Source organism: Solanum pennellii, chromosome 4, assembly GCF_001406875.1.
Source record: "Solanum pennellii chromosome 4, SPENNV200".
NCBI lineage: Eukaryota > Viridiplantae > Streptophyta > Magnoliopsida > Solanales > Solanaceae > Solanum > Solanum pennellii.
Genome location: NC_028640.1, coordinates 69,534,095 through 69,551,836, shown reverse-complemented (window position 1 = coordinate 69,551,836; position 17,742 = coordinate 69,534,095). Strand labels below are relative to the sequence as shown.

General features: G+C 30.7%; 2 protein-coding genes and 1 non-coding gene across 3 annotated transcripts in view; 1 reads left to right on the top strand and 2 right to left on the bottom strand.

Annotated features, from left to right (window-relative positions):
- Positions 1-1,780: 1,780 nt before the first annotated feature.
- On the top strand, positions 1,781-1,851 carry TRNAG-GCC. The gene has a single exon. It is a non-coding gene; the product is annotated as a tRNA-Gly (tRNA).
- Positions 1,852-2,527: 676 nt separating this feature from the next.
- On the bottom strand, positions 2,528-6,400 carry LOC107018290 (probable choline kinase 1). The gene is made up of 8 exons (XM_015218739.2): positions 6,246-6,400; positions 5,259-5,641; positions 4,490-4,611; positions 4,215-4,410; positions 3,747-3,864; positions 3,574-3,621; positions 2,996-3,096; positions 2,528-2,905 (listed from the first exon to the last, which is right to left on the bottom strand). The coding sequence occupies exons 2-8, from the start codon at positions 5,604-5,606 to the stop codon at positions 2,741-2,743; spliced, it is 1,098 nt and encodes a 365-aa protein (XP_015074225.1). The 5' UTR covers positions 5,607-5,641; positions 6,246-6,400; the 3' UTR covers positions 2,528-2,740.
- Positions 6,401-13,772: 7,372 nt separating this feature from the next.
- The window catches only part of LOC107018317 (carboxypeptidase SOL1), an 18,184-nt gene continuing 14,214 nt past the window's right edge, over positions 13,773-17,742 (bottom strand). Inside the window, exons 12-15 of the mRNA XM_015218775.2 lie at positions 17,007-17,069; positions 15,622-15,705; positions 14,956-15,019; positions 13,773-14,149 (exon numbers count right to left, since the gene is read on the bottom strand). Of these exons, the coding sequence (XP_015074261.1) occupies positions 13,872-14,149; positions 14,956-15,019; positions 15,622-15,705; positions 17,007-17,069 (489 nt within the window). The 3' untranslated portion in view covers positions 13,773-13,871. The remainder of the gene's footprint in view (positions 14,150-14,955; positions 15,020-15,621; positions 15,706-17,006; positions 17,070-17,742) is intronic.

Here is a 17,742-nt window from a genome sequence, read left to right as displayed (position 1 = left end):
TAATATTGTTTGGTTCATAGAAGAAAAACAATTACAAAAAGAAAAAATAATAATCTGAAAAAGAAGACAAAAGGTATTATTTACTAGTACTATTTTTTTTACCGGTGGATTTTATTTTTTTTGGGATGTAGACATAATATATATAATAAAATAAGTAAGACTATATAAAAGAGCTAAAATTTGAGAATTTATTCTGCTGGTCGGTGCTTTAAAATGAAGTAAATTTCATAATAAATCCTCTTTTTGGAAAATTGACTTCACCAGTGTTTTTTTACTCTCTCTTTAGTTGCAAGCATTTCGAGGTCAATAATAGGCGTTTGAACTTTGAATAATATTGATTCAATTGAAAGATTTTTCTTTTTCATTTTTTTAAATCTAAAGTAAGAATATTTTAGAAATTGAGATGTATTTTGGGCAAAATTCCCATGGAAAAGAATTCAAAAGTTTGTAATAGAAGACTATTATAGGTATTCCCAAATATTAACAGGGAATTTTCGCAAACAATCAATATAAATAATTTAATATGTTCTATACTTATAATTTGTATATTTACAAGTTATAACTACAGTTTAAACTGTTTCGTTTGTACAATTCATAGATTTATATAATTCACATGTTTGTATAATTCGCAAATACATTTCTATGATTCAGTTATTTTTTTGTATAAATTCGAAACAAAAATTTTATATAATTACAAATATAAAAAGTGTTAACAGTTATACAAATTCCGAATTATACAAAAGCTATATAAATTATATTATGCAAATTTGACATTATACAAATGTGCGAATTATACAAAACTAAAAAGCCGAGCCACGTAATTATAGCCAAAAAATAGATCGCGAATTGTAATTATGAAAAACTATAACTATGTTAACTAACTAACTAGTATATGTTCTCTTATACACTTAATTTCCCCATAGTAATTTGAGTAATAATAGATTCTGAATTTTTTTCACGCAGCACACTTTTTAGATTCTAAATTACTTATTTATTACTCTCTGTTCACTTTTAATTGTCATATTGTATTTTTTAAAAGTCAATTTGACTAATTTTTAAAGTTACACTAGATTACATTAATTCGATATTTCAAACAAAAGACTTAAATATCCAAAACTATTCCAAAAGTACTATAAATTTTAATTTTTTTCCATATCAATATGAATGTTAGTTAAAGTTATTACCGTTTAACTCAAAAAAAAATGCCCTAAAACAATTAAAAGTGGACAGGTTAGTATCAATCGAAGTCATCATTTATTGAATGGTGGTTGGGTTCAATTGAACAATGTTCATATATATGTCCATGCCCTTTGAAGCTTCTCAAATTCTCGTTTTCATATTGTCTGGAGATATTTTCGAATTTGAATGTTTTGTTTAAAAGTGGATTTAAGATTTGAATTTTACGAGTTCTGAATTTTAAATTATTAATAATTTATTCAATATTCAATAGATTTTTAAAATAAATACAAAATTTAAATTAAAAGCTAAAAAATCAATTCAATTTATCGTCAACACTCTTCTATTTTGATTTGATTTCAATCTTATGATTCGTAATGATTTAACCATACACTTTTATCAAAGTATAAACACATACTTACGAGAGAAAAGTAAACATATATGTCCATTATCAACATGGATGTTAATTTTTTTTATAGAATTGTTAATGAGTAACCTTCACATAAATGAGTAACCTACACATAAAAAAGTTACATGTATTGGTTGATGGTATCAATTTAAAAACATATATTAATAATAAATAATACGTACGTTATTTCATGAAGCACCAGTGGTCTAGTGGTAGAATAGTACCCTGCCACGGTACAGACCCGGGTTCGATTCCCGGCTGGTGCAAATTTTTTTGCGGGAAAATAATAATAATTTTTAAAGAGTATTCATATGTTATCTAGCAAAACATTTTGAAGCAGAAAGGAATCGGTAGTAAAAGTATTCATATGTTATCTAGTAAAACATTTTGAAGCAGAATGGAATCGATAGTAAGAGTATACATATGTTATCTAGCAAAACATTTTGAAGAAGAATGGAATAGATAGTGGGGCTTCGAGGGTGAGGTGAGAAGTCATTTTCAACGTTATGATTTATGAAGCTGAATGGAATAGGTAGTAGGGCTTCGAGGGTGGGGTGAGAAGTCATTTTCTTCATTTTTATGGAACTTGTTTTACAAGAGAAAATATTTTCCAAACATTCCATAACCAACGTTTTTGCTAGGAAGGAAAATATTTTTTGGAAATTATTTTCTTATCCGCTCATGTTTGGATGGACAAAATTTTCGGAAAACTTTTTCCATTGAAAACAAATTTTACAACTTCCTTGGTGGAAGTAGGGAAAACAAGTTCTTTAAGTAAATTGAGTTGTTTAGGTGTATAATCTGACATTGCCATATTCATACATGTAAACATCAAATTTAAAGGTCCTATTCCAACTTGATCAGTATAATCCTGGTAACTAATGAAGGTTAAGAAAAATAGAGATGAAAAGTGAAAGCAACAGCTTGAGAAAATAACTTTGATTTTATTAAACTGGATAATATATATTTGTGGTTCAACAACACTCACTCTTATAAACAGTACATCAAATACTTGAAAAAAAAAAAAAACCCTCAATAATGGCCTATAAACATATTCTATGAAACATTGAAGACTCTAAATGCTCCACTCATTATACGACATAGGCTTATCGATTTATCAAGGCTTTTACATTCTACATTGTTGATGTACATGTTTTAACATAAAGCTATTGTGCGGTGAATGTGAACTGGTTCAGCTGAATTATCAACATGTAACAAGTCGTCTGAGGCACCTAAGAGTTCGGGCTTTCTCAACCAGTACTGCTTGAACCTTCCCCTCGCGTACTCCATGTAGTCAAACTCGATATTGTTAACATATGCCTGTCAGAAGAAACAACAATTATAACACAGAAAGAGAAAAATGCACGGTGAAATGTAGTGATAAAGATAGGAAGTGTGTAAAAGGCAAACCGAGATGACTCCCCACAATCCCCAGAACAAGTGATTTGCAAGCGTATATTTCTCTGATTCGTCAACAAGTTTCTTTACTTCCTCATCACTTGGTTGATTGCCTGCATTTGTCAATGGGATTCAAAGCTCAATAAGATAATTCTGCTGTGTCGGTTGCACAAAGTAGACACACAACAACTGCTTAAATCTTAGGTCTGTTTATCATTGACCATATTAATTGGACAAGGAAACATGTTTGGTTTTAGTTGAGGCTATTAGGACAATTTATTAATACATCGGGTCCTACAAATAACAACGACTACTACTATTTTTCAATTCCAAGTTAGTTGAGAATCAGGTTCTAAATATCTGAAGTAATTAAAGTCTTGGCATCTTGGTCCCATCACCAAATTAAACTGATCTTTCTGCTGCCTTAAAGGTCAATTATCTTATTATTCGATGCCTATCCAAATTGAACTATAAATGTTATGTGGTCTCGAAGGGTCAGAACTTATTTACTGTGTGCAAGAAATCAACCGTATGCTTTGGACAGAGAGGTGCAGACAACAGTAAAAGATGTTCAAACTTTTCAAGCTTACCTGATGAACTGAGATATGCACGTACAAATCGCTGTCGCTCCTCTAAATCTGTCGGAAATTTAAAATTCAAAAAAGAGTAAATAAACCGCGCATGTCAGGGTTAGAGTAGGAACATCAGAGTAGCAAACAAGCATGATCTCTGTGTTCTCTTGTTGCAGCTTATATTTACTTACCAGGGTAAGTGTTGAAGTGCATGATATGAGGGGTATCAGTATGATAATTTGCAGTCATTTCACAGAAGTGGTTCGCAAAGTCATAAGCAATTGGATTATAACCGCCATACTCATAGTCCTGCAATACAATCAGATAGTAAATAATGTGCAATGACTGATATATTGGAATCCAGTGGTCAAATCAAAGGCCAACAAGACAAGAAGTTCACAAAGGAAGCAAAATATATCCAATTCCTGATTAAAGATACAGTTTAAAACTTGCTCAGATATCTTAGAACACCAGTTAAACTACAGCACGAGAATGCAAAAAAGATTTTCACAAGTAATTACATCCTGAGCCTATTATCTCTAGGAAGAAGACACGGTTCCACCTCAAGAAAACAGATCAGAGTATTTGTAAGTTTGAGCAAGTATACGCCTTCACACAGAAGCTGTATAAAGTTCTGACTGATAACATACAACACTTACAATGATAGTAACAGCCTTTGTTTTGTCGTCAATCATTATGTTACCATACTGCATGTCATTGTGACAAAAGGCAATGTTTTGAGACTCTGTTGGCAGTTCTTTCTCCAATAAGCTGATCTCCTCGTCCAGATTACCTAAAGAGAACTCCTTTAGATGTTCAGGGGAGCACAGACCCTTCGCCTCATTTAGCCACTTTCTGCAATTTTGCATTAACAATTTGTATCAGACTTTCAATTACAAAAGATCAAACTATGTTCCAGCTGGTTAATTGATACCTGAGACGGTCCCATAGAAGAACATTCCTTGAACCAGGCATGTCAAGGTTATGAAACTCCCTCAGTTTTGCAGCTATCAAAGAAGAGATCTCCGAGTCACGAAGATCTTCAGCAGACAGTGTCTGAGAATGCAAATAAGACAGACAGAACAAAGTCAAACACCAATCAATAAACATCACAAAGATCTCCAACTTTGCTTCATACAAGACATGGTCAAAGACTATACAACACAATTTTATTCTGCTGAATTGTGAAGGCAAGGAGCACCACCTGCTGTTCGGTTTATTCAATAGGAGTGCGTCAAATTTATTTAATCTTATTTCAAAGATCCACCGTCTGTTCAAAAGAACAGAAGCTATGCGTCAAATTGATTTAATCTTATTTCAAAGATCCACCGTCTGTTCAAAAGAACAGAAGCTATGCATTGTGCAAAATCTGCATCTAATAGCTTTCACTAAAGACAAGTCATTGAGCTACCTAGGCTTAGAAGGGAAAGCCAGACTGCAGAGGATTCGTCTAAAACACATAGTTCATTATACTCAACACACTACCATTGACCCTCTATATACGCCGATCAATTTATCGATATCCACAACAAACAATGAAATTATAAAGTTATGATCATTTGATCAACATACAGAAACTCCTAGAAATCTCATTTCGTGTTACTCAAATAATTGACTTCATAGTAACATGAATCTACAAAGCCACATATATCCAATAGATAAAAGTAAAAAAATCAACAAATCGAGTCAGAAATTTGACATACCCTTGCATGAATGAACTCCTCAACTCTACCATTTGCAAATTGACCAAGAAGCTTAGGTCCTTGACCCTTCTTTGACAAGCATTCGAAAGTTCTAATCTCTTCATCCCTATTAAAAAAACGATCTACTCCTTCACCATACATTCGAACCAAAACTCTCCTCGGGACGTTTTCGTTCTTAGTAGGCCAACTTATCCTATAAACCTCATTAGTCATAGCACCACTCAAATGATGAACTTTCAAGTTCTTTAGATCCAACACATCCCCCCATTTTGTAGCTAATGACATGAGCAATTTCATCAATTCCTCCGGCAAAATACCATCAACAACTCCATTAGTCTTCACCGCCATCACAGAAAGAAAAACAACAAGAGAAAAAGCTTCACCTGCAAAAAAATCAAAATCAGAAAGCCTTCTCATCAAATATCCATAAATTCAACACAAAAAATCCAAAAAGATCACAAACTTTCCCAGCCTTGTCACCAAGCATCCAAAAACCCAACATAAAAATAAAAGAAAGTCACAAACTTTCCCAGTATTAACACCACGTATCCAAAATCCCAACACAAAATTCAAGAAAGTAACAACTTTCCCAGTCTTGTCACCAAGTATCAAAAAACTCAACACAAAAATTCCAAAAGGTCACAAACTTTCCCAGTCTTGTCACCAAGTATCTAAAATCCTAACACAAAAAATTCAAAAAAAAGTCACAAACTTTCCCAGTTAAGTCACAAGTATCCAAAATCCCAACACAAAAAATTCAAGAAAGTAACAAAATTTCCCAGTATTAACATCAAGTATCCAAAACTCTAACACAAAAATTTCAACAAAGTTGCAATCTTTCCCAAGTCAAACACATGATCTGTTCAAGAAAGTAGAGATTTTGACAGAATTAAACAAACCCCAGATGCAGAATAGCAATAAACATGAAAAAGAACATAAATTTAAGAACCCCATAAAGGGATTTGCATGAAGAAACAAAGAACTTACAGATTTAGGGGGAGCTAAGAAATAAAACCTTACAGGTTCTAAAAAAATATACAGAGTGATTTACAGAGAGAAGAAAACTATATGACATTTAGGCAACCGCTCTATGTATATGTATATATAGAGAAATTGTCTCCGTGTATTGTGACAACCATATAGACCAAGAATCCACTTTTTATAATATATACTAATTATTATTATTATTATTATTTTCAATAAAATAGCAAGGGAACTGAAGAATGTCAACAAAAAAAAAAAGTTAAAACTAAAGATTTTTTGTTTTCCAACTTTGACTTAATGGAGTTTTTTTTTGTTAGAACTAAAAAAATATGGTGAGTGAGTCAGCTTGTGTATATTTCGATTTTTGATAAAATATTTATTTGCGGTAATTAATGGTGTTGACAAGCATTTGAGATTTGTTAATTTGATTCCATCACATGAAGTAGCTCAAATTATCATTTTTCCGAAAATGTATTTGATTGCTATAATCGCGACTTAAAACAAGAGTTGACTATATGAATCTTTTATAATCCTTCCGCTTTATTTGGATAGTTTCATTTAATATCGAGTTAATCATGTAAACAAAAAAAATATATATATATAAAAATAATATTTTCTACTTTATTATATTTTTTTATCATTATCATATAAAGTAGTTGCTTACTGATGAAATTGTATTTAATTTGTCTTTTCAAATTATTATTACAATAAAAAAATCAGTATAGTTCTACTAGTGAGATTTGAAAAGAATACAATATCAACAGATATTACTCCTTTATTTATGAATTAAAAAATTATTTTTAATAAATACTCGACTTAAGACGTGAAAGCCAAAATTATTATCACAATTAACTCTCTCATATTACAACCATAAGATAATTTGAGTACTTATTTTTAACCTCTAAAAGAAATGATGATTTAATCTAACAACAATGAGTTGACTGACAATCTCAACTAGCTGTTGTTAATTTAAAACTTCAAAAAAAATATTTTTTTAAAATATTGAATAAAAAATAAAAAATTAGTATGTAAAATAATTGGACTTTTTGGAGTTGGACGGCACACGATTTAAAAGTCAGGCTACCAATACGAAGTCGCCACGTGGCAACCGCTAAATTCAAAGTCGCCGCGAAAAAAGGGTAAGTAGTTGAAATAAACGACTAACGACTCAAAATGGAAATAGGAAAAACGACTAACGACTAAAAAGTACGGAAACTTTATCATCCAACCGTTGAGATAACGACACGTGTCTTTTTATAAAAAATTAATTTGAAAATATGATAAACAAAAAAAGTAATTTTGTATTATTTTATATAAATTACAGTATTAATTAACTTTTGTTTAATAATATATATGTCTGTATTTAAAATTTGTTTTGCTTTAGCATGTCAATATCGACAATCAAGAACTGTATAAAAAATATCCAAATACATGAAAAATGTCCTTTCAATAGATAATACTAAAAATAATCCACGTAATATTATCTATTATTTTATTGAAAATAAAAAATAAAAGAATACGTAAATCTATTTGTATTTGTATTTATTGGAAGGGATGGGCTCTGCAGTATTTATTAAGTTTCTTTATTTGTAAATTTTATCACTTTATGAAATTCGATCTTATCCACAAGGACATAATGTATATTGTTTTGATTTGGTAAAATAATAAAGACTTCTAACATATTTGATTCTTCTCACTTTGAAAAATCAAGACAGTTTAATTAGTTGATTATTTAAAAAAAAAAAATCAATTGGTGAGGATTCAATCACTTAATATTTCATTTTTTATGTTTTTTTTTTCTCTCTTATTTTCGTATCTTGTTTTAGAAAATCAATAAATTGATCCTCTCATGACCTTTTCTTTCAAATATAAGCTTTTACTAATTTAATTAGTCATTACTCCATCAGTCTTATCTTACATATTCACATTACTATTTTGATAGATATCTAAGTTGTTCAGTTTAAAAATTAATGAATAATTTATTATTTTATATTTATTTTATCGTTATTATTAAATATTCTTCATTTTTAAATGTCTAAATACTTATATTTAATAATAGGAGTGATTTAATATTAAAATTATTCATATCATTTATAGTCAATAATGAACCATCATTATTGAACAATAATAACAGTAATAATTGTATGATGAGAGTAGGAATTTAGTATTCACTCAGCGTTTTCCAACATTCTTAGGTAACACTTAGGATGTAGGAGTATGTACATTAAAATCTCTATAAATTAATACTCGATAAATTAATAATCTCTTTAAATTAATTTTTTTTTCGATCTTGACTTGGGCCAATGAAAAAAATCATCAATTTCGATAAGATAATATATTTTCAGAAGACCCCTATATAAATATATGGTCCCATTAATATCATAAAATAATAATTCTTTAAAGTACAATTATATCTAAGACAATTTAGTGGAATATAATTATATTGAGTTCTGTTTTTTCTTAAAATTTAAATAAAGTTGAAGCTTATCTCTAACTTTTCTTATTGCATCCAAGAGCTCTGGTGTTGTCTTTTCGAACTGCACCATAAAATTGTGAAGAGTTCTAGATGCGATAAGTGTTTCCTTACGCGAATCTGGTTCCAAAGGTAAAATATCATCTTCAACTTCATCATCAACATTGCTTTTTTTGATGGTATCAACAATTTCTTATAAACTTTAGACCTCTGAAAAAGTATCTCTTTCACTTTAATAATCCAACATGTTATTGACATCCATTTTACCATGGTAATGAGATCATTTATCATGATATCAAGTTCATGTATGACATTTTCACAAGTAGATTCATTCAGATTCTCTGAGATTGCATCTCTAGAACGATCTTTACAGTGTAGAAAATAATTTTCTATTGTCTCTTCCAAAACATTTGTTGTTCAAACAGGATTTGCATAATTGATAGCATCCAAAACATAGATCTTTGTTGGATCATTTTGTCCCACTCCATAGCCTTTTAATATCCTATGATAAATTATGTTCGATAATACATCTTGAAAGCTCTTATTATCACAACATCACAACGTTGAAATTAATAAGATACAATGATTTTGATGTATTTGTTGTACTTTATGTATGATATTTTTTTTATGTGAAATCGATAAATATGATACATAAATTTGTAAGATACAATGCTTGAGATAATCAAAATTAACCTTCATCAAATCTCAAATTATTCTTTAATTAATAAATATTAATTTATCAATTAAATAATATCTCTATAAAATAATAAAATTTCATGGTCTCACATATATTAATTTATAGAGATTTTACTGTAATTTGGAGACACACTAATCTGAAAATTATTATTTAATTATTTTTTATGTTTATAGCAAATATTTTTCGCAAATATTTTCTTTATGTCAAAATACTTATCATATTATTTTATTTATGCGTTCTTAAGAAAATAATTATTAGGAGGAATTTTAACTATTTATCTGTTTTTATGCTTTATGATACGATTTTCTTTATTGAATATTTTATTCTAAATTAAGTTATTTATAGTCTTCAAAAATAATTGCAGGTGAAGGTAAAATGAAAAGAAAATGATTTTGTCTTGAAGTTTTAAAATGACAAGTATTTTGAGACATACATAGGCTCTTAATCATAACTCACTACTCTCTTCTTTTCTAATCTGTTTCAAGGGGGCATACATACGGCTTTGACTAAACGACTAACTAAGGTTAACGGAATAACAGAATCGGAAGCAGACGTAATCGAAAGAAAGATTGGGCCGAATGGAAGGGGCTTGCAACGATGGAAGGCTTACGGGATAGGGGCATACTCATATAAAAAATTTTCTAACAAAATCAATTGGGGCGATAGACCCATGAAGCAAAATCTTTTTTCCTAGCATTGAACCTTACTTCAAAGACTGGAGAGCTTACAACACAGGTAATAGAGCGAAGCCTTAGGCTGATAAACTGATTGAAGGCAGACGAAGAGCATTACCTATGAGGATTTGTTAGGATGGCTCAAAGACTTATCAGATTTCTTATTTGATAACTATTTGATAACATTATTTTATTGAATTTCACCCGGCACATTATTATCAATTAAAAGTAAGTAGTAAAGTGATTTTGAATTTTGATAAGGATAATTCAATAAACATAATCAGGTCTTTGCTTAGTGAACAAGTATTTTCTCGTCCAACAATACTTATCCACTATACTATTTTGGAATGTCTAACTATTTATCCTTATTTTAATTAATATAGTTATTTTTCAATTATATTTTTTAAGACATTATATTTACTAATTATTTCTTCATATTTAAAAGGTGATATAATAAAATACTCTTCTATTTATTGGTTTTTAAGAAATCTCTTCTATTTATTGGTTTTTAAGAAATGTATAAAATTAATGATAAATAAATATCATTAGACAAATGGAATTTTTTTTAATAAGAATAATAAATATTTTTGGGACAGGAATATAAAATAGGAACAAAGATTAGTATAGAAAGGTGGACTTGTTTTATTTTAACTGTTCTTGAATCTAACTACGTGCCATTTACTCCACCATTAAATATTTTGCATAAACTTAAATATATTTAATATTTTAAAATAAAAATATGTTGATTTTTTAATTTTTATTTTAGATGTAAACATACAATACTATATACTATACATGATATGAATTGATACTGACTGATAAAAATAAGACCTACCAATATCAAAAGTGGAGCCCATAAATTACTAAATTATAATAGTCTTTTTCTCTTAACAAGAGATGCAAAAAGTATAAAATTTGATTGACTAAAAAAAGATTGATGCCATAAATTGGGAAAATCAATTATGCATATAGTCCTCAATTTTTTAATTTATTCCTATTCTTGTCATGTTCACTGACAACCATTAATTGCTTTCAAAAGAAGATTCCAAATAAAAGACAAAAGATGATATATTATATTCTCCGTTTCAAAATAAATGATGTTTTAGTTTAATCACATTATATTCTTTAAGATATTACTTACTAATTTATCTATTTAAAAATATTTTGATGTTTGAAGTGATTTTTCTTGGTGCAAATAGGTAATTTGAAAGAATAAAATCGATTTCTTTTTAATATATAAATTTATCATTTATTTGAAACGGAGTGAATATTGATGCCATGATTATAAGGTCGTTATAAAGGGATGGTGTGCATTTTGTCAAACTTATATTGTTGTCACTTGATTATATGATAATTGATATTTTTAGGGTGAAAGTCATTGATGATGTAGAACTATTCATTTTTCAAACTATGTAGTATTCACTTTATGACTTGTTCTTCAAAAAGGGACAATTTCTTTATGGAAAAATTTAGCCCCATCAAATATTTATACCTAATCATATTAATTAATGTATCATGATTGAGTATTAAATTAACATAATATATATTAGTAATCATTATTATCATGGTTAAGGATTAGTGCAAATAAAAGACATACTTCACGTGTTAACACGTTTGGGTCGGGGGAGAAAATTACAGGCGGAGATTTGAATTGTCATCAATAATATGAAAATTTATGTAGTTATCTAACTGAGCTATTACGATTCTTCAAAAATTCCATATCTGAAATGAAGTTGGGCAAACTAAAAATCATGTGAATCTCAATAGTTGTTACCAAATTGTCATGCAATGTCATAATAAATGAATACGTTCGAACTTGTACTCTTAAACTAAAAATAGAAATGAGAAATTCCATTTTGATAATATAAAATTCCAAAAGTTACTTTAACAATTATGTACACAAAAATAAATTTTAAAAAAAACTTACTTTAAGCAATTATAAAAAGACACTTTTTTTTCTTCAAATGGTACTTATTCTCTCAAGTTATTTGAATAGAATCATGACTCTTGACCATTTGGGAGCAACCAAAAGGCATCCCAATTTGTTAGACTCCTTATCGCTATATTAAAAAAAATATCATTAGCGACAATTAATTTTTAATTATTGCTAAATATGTATTTTTAACAATAATTAATATTATTTGCATATGTCCCTAAAATCTTTAACGACATTAATTCTACTGACATTTAACTGATATCGATAAAGATTTTAACATTTTTTTATTAATATCAATATTTAATATCGCTAAAAATTACTTTTTATTAGTATCAATATTTAATACCACTAAAAATTATTTTTGTTGTAATATTTCCCTTATTGCTATGGCCAAAAAGCTACAAATTTAATTTTTAATTGATATATTATACATTTTCATGATAATAAGAAAAATATAATAGAATAAATAAAGCAATTTCAACTTAATAAGAATTAGACGAATTGATTCTTACTACTTTTTATACAAGTCCAAATAACTTGTCATCCGTCTAAATTTAACTCAATCCGTCCATTTATAGCGAATGGGTTGGTGTGTTTTTGAGGCTACTATATGAGAACACCCCATGCTTATGCATGTTTAAAATGTCAAACAGAAGACAAAAAAATAGTACACAAAAGTGTTTGGCAGCATTTAATGTCATTTGGGCCATCAAGTTAGACTTTTGAGTGAAGATCTTGATTTTACAAATTCTGTGGACTTAAAATAAGTAATAAGCTATGTGGATTAATTAGTCGTTAATCCACGTTGATTAGGAACATAATAACTACTCTATTAATTAAATGGTATACTAATAATAATTAGGAAGTTATTAAACGTGTCGCTAAAATAGACATAACTACTACATAAACAATTCTTTTTCTTTTTTATGTGTTCAATAATCATATTAGAGCCTAACTATATAAACAATCTTACTATAAATGAGGTGCAATTAGTTTCATCAATTCTTTTTCCTTTTGTTTTAAAGGTTAAAAAACTTATCTAACTACCGTTAATCTAACTAAACAAGGAACCCCCCCCCCTCCCCCCCCACCCAAAAAAAGATTGAATCAAATACCTCTATTGGTTTTACTAATTTGTCTCATTTCTTTGAATTTTTTGAGTTGATTTTCATATTTTCACTCAACTAACCATTGATTTTGTTGTTTCCCACTAATTTTTCTCATTTTTTTAAAGAAAAGGTAACTTGTATTATAAACACAGGAATACTCAGGACGTATTCCAGTAATACATACAATCAGGAAATACAGAAGTGGTATTGTTTTCCTATGTGCTCATTAAGAAATGTTCGTTATATTTATTGGAGTCCGATTAAATTTAGATTCGCGTCAAAAAGTCCCACATCAAAGGGTAAATCGCTCCCTAATAAACCCGATTCCATATCCGGAGGCACACGAACCCAAGACTTCTGGTTAAGGATGAATGAGTACTTATCACTACAACACTAACCATTGTTAGTCAACTAATAGTTATTATCAGTAGACGGTAGCTGAATGACCGTCTTATAGAACAACTCTTAATTTTCTGTAGTAACAGAGGTAACCTTATTATTCTTGCCTTCTGATTGTTATAATATCACAGAAAAACCAGTAATGGAGGAGACACCACTAAAGAGGAGCCAAGCTTAACTAAAGGTCTCGCAGAATGAAGTCATCTTTAGTAGAAAGCGATGATAAATCACAAGTAACAAACTATAGGAAAATGATGATCATCTTTTTAACTATTAGTATCATAAATATATAATTTTTCAGTCTAACAAATATCGAAACGCGAAAACGTGTGTGTTAAACTTCATACCCCAATAACAGACCTTTTTGTCTGTCTCTGTTTTGGGTAGTTTAAAACTACTCTCCTCTTTAATAAAAAGCAAAGGAATACTGAAACTAATACCAAAACCAAAATAAAAAAAACTTCTAAATGAGGACCTGGCAAGCTGCAACTCCATCCCCTTCGCAAAAAGCTGTTTATGGGAGTGATAACTGGATCCATAACAAAATCCACTGTCATTGCTTCTTCCCCCAACATAATTCTCGTACTCCTCGACTTGTATCCTGGCATTGTCGCGATCACTGCAAATTGAGGTTTCAGGATTAATCCACTCAAAAGAATGAAGTGTTACGCAAATATAAATTGCAAAATAATCGTGGATGGCTGAGTGTTATTCCGAGCTAATTTCACACTGAATGTTCACCCGCCTCCCTCCAATACCAGATAATTTATCTTCTTTAGGAGAAGTTAGAAGTTCTCTAAATCTTAAGCATATCCCTATACTTGTATACAATCTCTAAGCGAACCTAAGAAAAACTCAGCCGAAATATCGATCTGATGCAAATGTACAAACATCGACTGGCTATTTAAGACCTCTACAGATATTCCATTTAGACCACAAGTTAATATAACTATCTTTTTTTCATGGAAATAGTTTTACTCCTCCACACTTAATTTTACAAGTATACCTAAGGTATAAGCTTTGCACGTATGTATGGAGATCTGTGAAGGCATCCATGATACGAGTTGAGCAATTGATCAAAATAACGTCTCCCTCTTTTAATCGTACTATTTTATGTCAAAGCTTGTTGAGTATCATCATTAATCTATTTAACCAGATTTTTACCACCCTTTTCTATATTATTTATGATAGTGCATCCATTTCATTCTCCCTTTCTCACATGTCTAGCTTTTGGGAAGAGCCGTCTAGAGCTCAGGTTTTGCAAAAAGGCGGGCTTGGCTTCACTCTGAGCTCTTTTATACTTCTTCAAAAAGAACAGTAACAATTTGTTTTAATTTCTTATCCTATTTATGAGAAAGAGAAGGGTATTATTTTCCCATTTGATAAGTTAAAAAAAAAGGTTTTATTGCTTAAATCTGTGGTTACCTTCATATTTTCCCTCAGGCACCAGCAAGCGGTGGTAATCGGCTAACGTTTCCCTTGCATGTATCTGAAGAAAATGGCATGAACAGTAAGATAATTGTCGTAGAAATATGAATTGTCCATCACAAGTCCCATTCAATGCCAGAGTTCAAACTAGACCAAAGATGGAGTCACACATGACATGGAATAAATAAATAAATAGCCACTATGTTGAAAGTTAGCTAAAGGAGAAAACGGCCAAACTCCAAATAAAGGAGTTTGGAGTTCCCCCTTGATGCCTTCAACTTCCTGTTATTCCCAAACCCAATAACAAAGGAGAAAAGCAGAAAAAAGAAACCACCAAAAAGAGGAAATAGAGAAGGAAAAAGAAAAAAGAGAAAGAACCAAACAACAAACAAAACAAAAACTACAGGCAACAGGAAAATTGGGTTTCCGCAGAATAAAATAAGATGAACCCGCGATATTACTTTTGCAATATAATCTAAATGAATAGAGCTGAAGTAATTACGAGGGCCTAGATGAGTTTGAGAAATACTCTAAAGATGAAGTTCCTGATATTGATATCAACACACAATTCTATCAGTACCAAATGGTGATATCACATCAAATTGAGAATATATCTCACAACTTTAAACAATGACTAGAAGGATTTGAAAATGAAAAACGCACCGTGGAATTTAAGCCTTTTATAGCTATCGAGGCAGGTAAAGGCTTGCCCTCATCTGATGAGAAAATCCTTCCGTGTATTCCTGTCTATATTAGATTAAATCAAGTGAGTTTAATGTGAAGCATACATCTGAAAAAGAAATCATCAGAAAGAAAGAATGCCAATTTGACCTGCCAGAACAGACTCTTACAATTCTTGGGTACATTTGCGATAGATATCATGTTTTGTGGGTGTTGTCCCACATCAGTTGTGGGATGTGGGATCAACTTCGTTATTTGGTCTTAGGCAATGCTCAACTTATGAGCTAACTTTTGGGATTGAATTAGCCCCAAGGTTCATTACTTTACATGGTATCAAAGTCAAACCCATCCAAATTCTACTTACCGAATGTGACATGATGGCACACAGCCAGTGTTATCAGAGGTGCGCTTTAAGCGCGCGTAAGCCCTGAAGCGAGGCTCGAAACGTGTTGAACGCTTCGCTCGCTTTATGTGCACTTCAGTGTCATCATCAAGGTTCTAAGACAAACTTTTTCTTGCCAATGAGCATCTTATGAAGAATTGACATTAAACAATTGATATATCACTTTATAATTAAAAAAATTTAACTTCATTGGTCATATATTTGTCATTTATGTTTATAATTAATAGTCTTGAACTAAACATATATTCATATTTTTTCCTCCCTTTGCGCCTTTTCATTAAAGCCCACGCTTTATTTGGGCTTAATGCCCCGATGGACCTTAGAGCTTTTTTGCGCTTTTCGCCTTTGATAACACTGGACACAGCTAAGTCAAATAAACAACAAAATACCCATTGTGATCCCGTAAATGGGGTCTGGGAAGTTAATGAAACAAATAATCACAGCTAAGTCAAATAAACAACAAAATACCCATTGTGATCCCGTAAATGGGGTCTGGGAAGTTAATGAAACAAATAATCTCAAATATCTCTGCTAGCAATTGACATAATAAAAATCTCAATATATTTAAAGAACCTCGTCCTTTTCTAGTTTCCTGTCTTGCTCATTCTTTAAGATGGTCTCCATTTTTTAAAAAAGAAATGATGTTTCTTCACTTTTCAATACTTTTTACAAAATGTCACTAGAAGTACCAAGGCACCTACTTCATTATCAAATAAAAAAAGGTACCAAGGCACCCACTTAAATATTTTTAAAGTTGAAATTCTCCAGCACATTTTAGACTCCACATGGGACAACCTCTGTTGGAATACATTAAAAAGCTTCAACTCTTACCTTAGTAACTTTGCTCAAACAAAAGTAGTAGCAGTAGTAGTATTATGATGATGATAGAGATTGTAGTTGATCTAAGTAAAGAAAAGTAGATCAAAGAGAAAGAAGAGCAAAATGATAGATGAGATGAAGTTACCTTCACAAGGCTTGCGACAAGATTTAGCATACTCATCTTGTTGTACTCAAAAAGAGTAGGAAGCTGCAAATAAACATATACTTGGCTTTAGACAGGTGTGGCATTGTAGACGCCATGCAGAACAGAGTATGAAGTATGAAGAGAACTCAGGAAAGGGTAGCACCCAAACGGGACTCCACTAAGAAACTATACTCTTATTCACCAAAGTGTCTTTCTCTTTTCTGATCAGACAAAAGCAAGCCATCTCACTAGAAGTTCCCAGTTACACGGTACACTAATTTAAACCCCAAAGCCAGAGGTAAGGCTCATTTTCTCCCCACCTAACATGCTGTCATACTAAAATACTTCTCATTTTGTGATATAAATGGAAGAAGTAATTTGATTAGTTAGATCTACATATATGCTCAAGCAATAACCGACAGAAGCGCAGAAAAGGTTTTCCATCAAATTATCCAACTAATAAATTGCAAAAGCACATGATCAGAATTGAGGAGGAGGCTATTGCCAATACACAGATGCTTCAATGAAGAGGATTGATTCCGAAAATAAATCATGTATATGGATGCGGAAGACTCTTCAAAAGTCATGCATTTTCTGTTAAGGGTCCAGCCCATTGATGGGTGGCCCATATATTTTGGGCCTTGTTGACTCCTTCTAGAAGTCTTTGGCAGCTGATGTTAAGGGGCTGGGGTTTTGTTTTGGACGTGCAGAGAGAGAAAGAGAGAGAGAGGAGATA

What these genes read in the sequence shown, in the direction of transcription:
- LOC107018290 (XM_015218739.2), bottom strand. Translation starts at nt 5,606, where the DNA reads ATGGCGGTGAAGACTAATGGAGTTGTTGATGGTATTTTGCCGGAGGAA. An exon ending in TGCATATCTCAGTTCATCAG is followed by an intron (nt 3,097 to 3,573) that starts GTAAGCTTGAAA and finishes TGACAAATGCAG; the next exon opens with GCAATCAACCAAGTGATGAG. An exon ending in GATTGTGGGGAGTCATCTCG is followed by an intron (nt 2,906 to 2,995) that starts GTTTGCCTTTTA and finishes TTCTTCTGACAG; the next exon opens with GCATATGTTAACAATATCGA.